Raw genomic sequence first — 8,847 nt, 5'->3', positions numbered from 1 at the left:
ATAAACTCCCTTATCTACTGGGTGAAAAACCACAGTGTGCCATCACAGCAGCAAGATTTGTGACCTGTTGCTCCAAGAAAAGGGCAACCAGTGAAGAACAAACACCATTGTAAATACAACCCATATTATTTATTTTCCCATTTGTAATATTTGCACATTGTTACAACACTGTATATAGCCATAATATGACATTTGAAATGTCTTTATTATTTTGGAACTTCTGAGTGTAATGTTCATTGTTAATATTTATTGTTTATTTCACTTTTGTTTACTATCTACTTCACTTGCTTTGGCAATGTAAACATATGTTTCCCATGCCAATAAAGCCCTTCAATTGAAATTGAATTGAAATTGAAATTGAGTTGAGAGAGAGAGACAGAGAGAAATATTGAATTGAGAGAGAGAGAGAGTGAGAGATTTAATTGAGAGAGAGAAAGACAGAGAGACACAGACAGACACACAGAGAGAGAGAGAGAGAGAGTGAGAGAGAGAGAGAGAGAGAGAGAGAAACGGTTTGGGGTTTTCAAAATGCGAACCAGACGCGCGCTGAGAGAGAAGTCGAGTTGAGGAACGAGAGAGGGAAGAAAGGTCTCCTAGCGCTAGAATAAAAGCGCTCTTTTATTTACCCGTGTGTGTTTTGCAGTGGGACTCCACTATTCAGAGAGGGATAAAACCGCTATAAATGAGGAAAAACAACGAAAAAGAGGGATACAACCAACCAGAAGAGTGAAAATGTTAACATAAAAGTTGTCAAGAGAACCTAAACATTGATCTCCCTCAAACGGTTGGGTTGAAAGATGAATATGGGTACTTTCTTCTGATAATTTTTGGAGTGTCGAGCCAGGAGGAACATTCAGCAGTAGAAAAGTAGACTATCTGACTGACAGCTTGGCCTATAGTTTTGCTTTCTTGGAAGCAATTAAACATGCATGTGTGATACTGTTACGCATTAGTGACGGTTTAACGACACCAAATGGGACTCTTCATCGGGACAGGTGTTGGTTTTGAGCTTGAATCCGTTGTTTAGTTGTTTTTTACTAGTTGTTTAGACATTTGAGGTGTAGTTGCGCACAAGTTAAGGTAATAATTTATGGCACATATTCAGGCCTAACTGTTGTTACTGCCCTAAAATATTTAGATACTTTAGGCTACTGTTTGTCAAAAAGAAAATAAACCTAGAACAACCTCTGTTTAATTCATGAAAAAGCTGTCAACATGGGCAAAACCTGATAGTTATTACAGAAACAGATCGTTAAACCTGATAGCTGTTACAGCAACAGACCATAACTAAGTAGTCTGTTTTCCCCTCAATAACATGTGAAGTAGAGCTGTCAGAAGCAACACAACACGGTTACCGTACCACGCGCCCGAGCAATGCCACTGGAACTGTGTTTTTACGGTTTTCACGGATCCCTGGGGAATACGGCGAGTTGAAAGATCGCGTGTGTATGCGCTCTGTTATGCTGGAGCACGGAATTTAAACGAACTCTAGGGAAATTAAAGCCCAAGTCCCGAACAGAAACAGAAACGACACGAAGCTCTTCCATCCTTTACACAATGGAGCTGCACAAATACCTGCTGCTCTTCAAGTTCATAGTTCTCCTCAAAGGTACGTTTGCAACCAGTGTGAGTTTTCACGTTGTCTATAGAGTCATCTCAACATTTCTAGAGCTGTCTAGAGGGTCATGCTCTGTGCTGAGACTTGGCCCAGCTCTTTACTGTGTTGGCATACAGCTGTTTCCCTGGTTCCCCACTGCTGCTGCTCCCCTGTCCAACTGGATGATATGGTACTCAAGTTACCTACTGGAGCTCCCTCAGTGGACTCACTCCTTATCTTCAAACAACCATGAATAATGAATAATGCATTATATTTATACACAATATGGCTTTTCTCTAGGTCTCAAAGCTCCAAGAACTTGACGTTTAAGTGATTCACCAAAACAACTGCAGGTATCATTCTCTAAGGTACAAAGGCTGAGGCAGGGATATTTAGAAAGCAACATATAGCCTCCCTGTAGGCCTACATCATGTGAGAGATAATGCCCAGCCACTGTCATGGGGTCTAGACCTTTATGGCACGAGAGGTTTTCCACTTTCACCTCTAACCACAGGGTTGCTGGTTCAAACCCCATTTTGACTGCCATCTTAATCACTACATTGGTGGCAGAAGTGGTATCCTGCAGTCTGGCCTTTTTTGCCCTCCTGTCGGGTCTAACTGTACAATATGGTAATTAACTTACATAGCATCCTCAGTGTGTAGGGCTATCTTCTCCCCTGCTGGTTGCTGGTTCAAACCCTGCCCACTCCCATCAATTGCTACACTGGTGCCAGTGGGAGGTTAGACCTCCTAAATTCTATCAGTAATATCCATCTCTCCGGAATTCACCTAGAAGCTGGAGTTATAGTAATACAGTATTTCCATCAGAAGAACCACACTAATTTCCAAGCTTGTTAATGTCGACTCCCCACCTCCCATGTTACCTCTACCATAACACACCTCACTCACTGACTTCTGTTAGACGGCGAATAGAGAAAATACTATTATAGTTTCACCAGAAATGAGTGTTGACACAGTCGATAAGCAGGGAGTAAATTGCTACATTGCTGTGCAGTAAGTGGCCATGAAAAGAATGACGATATGGTATTATTAGACAGGGCAGAATCCCGGTTATCTATTGCAAGGCATGATACAGTACAGATAGGCCCTGTAAGATGTCTTGCTGCTGTTAGCAACCTCCATCCTACTCTAGTAGAGCATGTTGAGCTCCATGGTGATCCTGGAGTGTTCATAAGTATGTCCACAGTGTATAACACTGTAATAAGTAGGCAGTAGCCATCGTACTTAAAGGTGGGGTATTTAGAAGTAGCTTTTTGGATCTATGTATCCATACACTGAGTGTACAAAACATTAGGAACATCTGCTCTTTCCATGACATAGACAGACCAGGTGAATCCAGGTGAAAGCTATGATCCCTTATTGATGTCACTTGTTAAATCCACTTCAATCAGTGTAGATGAAGGGGAGGAGGCAGGTTAAATAAGGATTTTTAGGCCTTGAGACAATTGAGACATGGATGGTGTATGGATTGTGTATGTGTGCCATTCAGAGGTTGAATGGGCAAGACAAAATATTTAAGTGCCTTTGAACGGGGTAGGGTAGTAGGTGCCAGGCACACCGGTTTGAGTGTCAAGAACTGCAATGATGCTGGGTTTTTCACACTCAACAGTTTCCTGTGTGTATCAAGAATGTTCCACCACCCAAAGGACATCCAGCCAACTTGACACAACTGTGGGACGCATTGGAGTCAACATGGACCAGCATCACTGTGGAACGCTTTCGACACCTTGTAGAGTCCATGCCCTAACGAATTGAGGCTGTTCTGAGGGCAAAAGCGTGTGTAACTCAATATTAGGAAGGTGTTCCTAATGTTTTGTACACTCAGTGTTATTTATAAACCCGGTTGAACTATTCTGTATAGGATCCCTGTATGATGTCTAACATGATCTGAGTGAGACCATGTACCAGTCCAGCACAACACAACACTGCTGTCTGTTCAGGCCATGTCTCTGTCTCCTCCTGCTGATCCTGAGGAATGAATGAGGAAGGAATGCATTGAAGTCACCGTAGTCAGACGCTGTTTGTGGTTAGCCATGCATGTAGTGACTGTGTGTGTGTGATGTTGATGGTTTGAGCAGGCCTCCCCAGTGTGTTAACCAGGCATCCCAGGACTGTTAGCTGCTGTGTTATGCTTTACTGAGATGTAGAACACAGGTGTGTGTATGGGGGTACTGGGGAATTCATTCTCCTCTCTCTCTCGCTCTCTCTCTCTCTCTCCTCTACCAATTTCTTCCCAGTCCTTCTCCTACACACTCTCTCTTCTCCCAATTTCTCTTTCTGTTTCTCTCATTGTCCCCTCTCTCTTTCCCTCCCTCTTGCTGTCCATTATATCTCTTTCCTTCTCTGTCTTTCTTTCTTACTCCCACTCTCTTCCACCCCCACACCCCACTAGGGACTGATAGAGATGGGAACAGATAATGATGGAGGTGAGTCAGAGAACGAGAGAGCGAGAGGGGGGGGATAGAGAGAGAAGCCTTGTAATTAAATGAATACTAGAGAAACAGAGAGGCAGACACCTACTGTGGTCATCATAACACGGTCGACCAGAGACGACCAAAGTATGCCAAGATGCCACTGCAGACGTGAAGACAACAAGAGAGTAAGAGGAGAGAAGCAGATGAACAAGAGGACAAAATAAAATGATGGGAGTGAGTGGTAGAATTTAGGTAGATAGTTGAAAGTAGAATATGTGTGTGTGTGTGTGTGTGTGAGAGAGAGAGAGAGAGAGAGAGAGAGAGAGAGAGAGAGAGAGAGAGAGAGAGAGAGAGAGAGAGAGAGAGAGAGAGAGAGAGAGAGAGAGAGAGAGAGAGAGAGAGAGAGAGAGAGAGAAAGAGAGAGAGAGAGAGAGAGGTAGAAAGAGAGAGAGAAAGAGAGAGAGTGTCACACACATCTGTGGTCAGGCTGCCATTCCTCTGTAACACACGTAACACTGTACTGTCAACTCCACTGACCTGTCATCCCCGAATACATCATTCAGTAGCAGTACACACAAACGCACACACACACACACACATAGCAGCAGCAAGAGCATCGCGAGCCGATCGTGTGGTTGAACAGAGAGAGGAATCTGAATCTGGACAGGGTTTGGCTGCATAAATGTTTACAGTCAGTTGTCATGACGATCCATGGTCAGACAGGCTGTGGTACAAACACATATAAACCAGCTGAAAATGGGAGCGGAGGAGAGGAGCAGGAGAGGAGGAGAGGAGGGTGGTTTGGTGGTGAGGGTGAAGAGCCGGGGAGGGGGATGAAAATTGGATGATTTGAGTGGAGAGTGGGGGGTTAAGGTGGCGGGGGGTTAGGAGAGAGGGGTGGAAGGGGCTTGGTGGGACAGACAGTCTTTAAAACATACGAGAGACAAGTGTGTGAGAGAGAGAGAGAGAGAGAGAGAGAGAGAGAGAGAGAGAGAGAGAGAGAGAGAGAGAGAGATGCCCGGCCACAATTAAAGAGAGTTGAAGTGATTAAACAGTAGAGATGAGTTATGATGTCACATCAATGGAAGAGAGGAGCATGATCATGATGACTGTATGGGAGAGGCCTGGCTCCTATAACCAAGGGAATTCATCTGGATGGAGAAAGAGGAGGAGGATGAAGAATAAGATGGAGGGAGCAAGCTGTGAGAAGGAGTGAACATATCCAGTTACTTCTCAGAACCCTGCGGAATCACCCTCTGTTGGTGGTGTGTGTGTGTGGTAGGATTGTATGTGTGTGTGTGTGTGTGTGTGCGCGCGTGTATGTATGCAAGACTTTGTGTATCTGTGTGTGTGTGTGTTGGCGGTTTTTGGTAGCGTGTTTTGTTCGGCAGTGTCTGTCTGCTGGTGAGCTCTGCACTGTAAAAAAAAGTATAGTTGTTTTGTCTAGTAACTGGTTCCACTGCCTTTTTAAGTTTACTAAACTTTTTGATCAAAGTGTTACCTGAACTTAACATTTTTAGTTGGCCCAAACTTAGCTCCAACTTACACAAAAATGTACGCAAAAATTCTGTCAACTTAAAATGACGTGTTTGCTCAAATTGTCTCATGTTCATTCAACTACAAATTGTTATTTGGGCATCTTAACTAAAAAAGGGCTGTGCAACTGGTTACACAAAGACCTTTAACATACAACGTTTTAAACATACATATTTGACATACATGATTACATTGTGCATGTTCATTTATACAGTAATTAATATTCAACATGTCCTCATCTGGGATTTGAACTCACAACCTTTTGGTTCACAGCATGCCAAGCTTCCTGCAACGCCACCATGTCTGTGTCCGTTATCAGCTAATCTGATTATTCTCTCATCATTGATTTGATGTAGGGTTTTCTGTATACTTGTTTCATCTTGTGGTTCACCGGATTCGTCATCATCCTCGAGGGACAGACGAACGACCTGCTAGCTATCCAAGCTAGTCGGTACAGCTAGCTAAGCTAGCTACTCTTTACCAGCAGCATCCTAGTTATCCTAGCTACCACTACATCATCACCGGCTGCCTGCATTTCTTGTGGACCGATGGAGCTCCCTGGTTGTTTCTTCCACCTGTTAAATACCGTGGAGGGCTTCTCCCTCTCTCGTTGACGGATGCTGGCTACGCTCCCTCTGTCCGGTTCTCCTCTCTTCACTAGATGGACGGTAACTTTAGTGTTTAACCCCTCTGTGTCAAAGGACTGAACTTTTGAATATTATTTTCGGGGCGCCTCAAGTGACCTTTTTTACAACATTTATTTCTGATAAAAACTAGTTAATTGCATCCGCAATGGAGCCCAGTTTCATAATATTACCTTACGTCCCTGGTTATGAAGTAATCGCGAAACAACAGGCCTTAATTTAGGGTATTTTTGACCCTACCAGCTCCTATTAGTTCTATTGAGCTCCGTGACACCGACTCGCCTTCAGAACGTTCTATTCCCAGCCCATTGTTCTGCGTCACAATGCCAGCTTCACTATTGTTATCAATGAGACCTGCCTGCGTTAACCCTGTAGGTTTACCTCAGGTAACTTATTATTAACAAGGTTACGGCTACTTGGTGAGCATTAACCCTGTAGGTTTACCTCAGGTAACTTATTATTAACAAGGTCACGGCTACTTGGTGAGCGTTAACCCTGTAGGTTTACCTCAGGTAACTGATTATTAACAAGGTTACAGCTACTTGGTGAGCGTTAACCCTGTAGGTTTACCTCAGGTAACTGATTATTAACAAGGTTACGGCTACTTGGTGAGCGCGCACTCTGTTCACCTGAGTACATGTTGTGGTCACCAATAGTGAGGTGAGATATAGTTTAAGAGGCGATGGCTGGCGGATAGCCATCAAACATTAAACATTTTCTGGTCATGGTTAAACATATTTGTTTTAAGAGAAAAGTGTACAATCTAAACAAAACGCATGTCCCTATCGTCTTTTTCAAGATGTGGCCGATTTAAACAGCCAGAATACATTTTTAAATTAAGAAATAACCATTTTTTGGACGACTTGTTGTTTCTAAATGGCTGCTGGGTAATTTTATATGCATCGAAATCTTTGTTCGTAGGCATCAAATTGAGCGAATGATGCGCAGGTTCACTGAGTTGCAAACCAAATGGGTATAATGGGGTGATTGTTGTCTAATCGGGTGGTCTAGCTAATGGATTTGTAGATCTGATGCAGTTTCTATCTCAGATTATGAGCCTAGCAAGTGTCATGAAGTGTCAGGTCTCCCGAGTGGTGCAGTGGTCTAGAGATCCTGGTTCGAATCCAGGCTCTGTCGTAGCCGGCCGCGACAGGGAGACCCATGGGGTCGGCAGGGATGTAGCTCAGTTGGTAGAGCATGGCGTTTGCAACGCCAGGGTTGTGTGTTTGCTTCCCACTGGGGGCCAGTATGAAAAAATAAATAAATAATGTATGCACTCACTAACTGTAAGTCGCTCTGGGTAAGAGCGTCTGCTAAATGACTAAAATGTAAATGTAATGTAAATGTATACAATGGGGGGAAAAAGTATTTAGTCAGCCACCAATTGTGCAAGTTCTCCCACTTAAAAAGATGAGAGAGGCCTGTAATTTTCATCATAGGTACACGTCAACTATGACAGACAAATTGAGAATTTTCTTTCCAGAAAATCACATTGTAGGATTTTTAATGAATTTATTTGCAAATTATGGTGGAAAATAAGTATTTGGTCACCTACAAACAAGCAAGATTTCTGGCTCTCACAGACCTGTAACTTCTTCTTTAAGAGGCTCCTCTGTCCTCCACTCGTTACCTGTATTAATGGCACCTGTTTGAACTTGTTATCAGTATAAAAGACACCTGTCCACAACCTCAAACAGTCACACTCCAAACTCCACTATGGCCAAGACCAAAGAGCTGTCAAAGGACACCAGAAACAAAATTGTAGACCTGCACCAGGCTGGGGAAGACTGAATCTGCAATAGGTAAGCAGCTTGGTTTGAAGAAATCAACTGTGGGAGCAATTATTAGGAAATGGAAGACATACAAGACCACTGATAATCTCCCTCGATCTGGGGGCTCCACGCAAGATCTCACCCCGTGGGGTCAAAATGATCACAAGAACGGTGAGCAAAAATCCCAGAACCACACGGGGGGACCTAGTGAATGACCTGCAGAGAGCTGGGACCAAAGTAACAAAGCCTACCATCAGTAACACACTACGCCGCCATGGACTCAAATCCTGCAGTGCCAGACGTGTCCCCCTGCTTAAGCCAGTACATGTCCAGGCCCGTCTGAAGTTTGCTAGAGTGCATTTGGATGATCCAGAAGAGGATTGGGAGAATGTCATATGGTCAGATGAAACCAAAATATAACTTTTTGGTAAAAACTCAACTCGTCGTGTTTGGAGGACAAAGAATGCTGAGTTGCATCCAAAGAACACCATACCTACTGTGAAGTGTGGGGGTGGAAACATCATGCTTTGGGGCTGTTTTTCTGCAAAGGGACCAGGACGACTGATCCGTGAAAAGGAAAGAATGAATGGGGCCATGTATCGTGAGATTTTGAGTGAAAACCTCCTTCCATCAGCAAGGGCATTGAAGATGAAACGTGGCTGGGTCTTTCAGCATGACAATGATCCCAAACACACCGCCCGGGCAACGAAGGAGTGGCTTCGTAAGAAGCATTTCAAGGTCCTGGAGTGGCCTAGCCAGTCTCCAGATCTCAACCCCATAGAAAATCTTTGGAGGGAGTTGAAAGTCCGTGTTGCCCAGCGACAGCCCCAAAACATCACTGCTCTAGAGGAGATCTGCATGGA

General features: G+C 43.9%; 1 protein-coding gene across 1 annotated transcript in view; it reads left to right on the top strand.

Annotated features, from left to right (window-relative positions):
- Positions 1–563: 563 nt before the first annotated feature.
- LOC123484508 (integrin alpha-10-like) overlaps positions 564–8,847 on the top strand; it is a 55,731-nt gene continuing 47,447 nt past the window's right edge. Inside the window, exon 1 of the mRNA XM_045214937.1 lies at positions 564–1,609. Coding sequence (XP_045070872.1) covers positions 1,558–1,609 — 52 coding nt within the window. The 5' untranslated portion in view covers positions 564–1,557. The remainder of the gene's footprint in view (positions 1,610–8,847) is intronic.

Source organism: Coregonus clupeaformis, unplaced genomic scaffold (assembly GCF_020615455.1).
Source record: "Coregonus clupeaformis isolate EN_2021a unplaced genomic scaffold, ASM2061545v1 scaf0341, whole genome shotgun sequence".
Classification (NCBI taxonomy): domain Eukaryota; kingdom Metazoa; phylum Chordata; class Actinopteri; order Salmoniformes; family Salmonidae; genus Coregonus; species Coregonus clupeaformis.
Note: the sequence above shows the minus strand (reverse complement) of the source record. Positions and strands in the feature narration are given on the sequence as shown.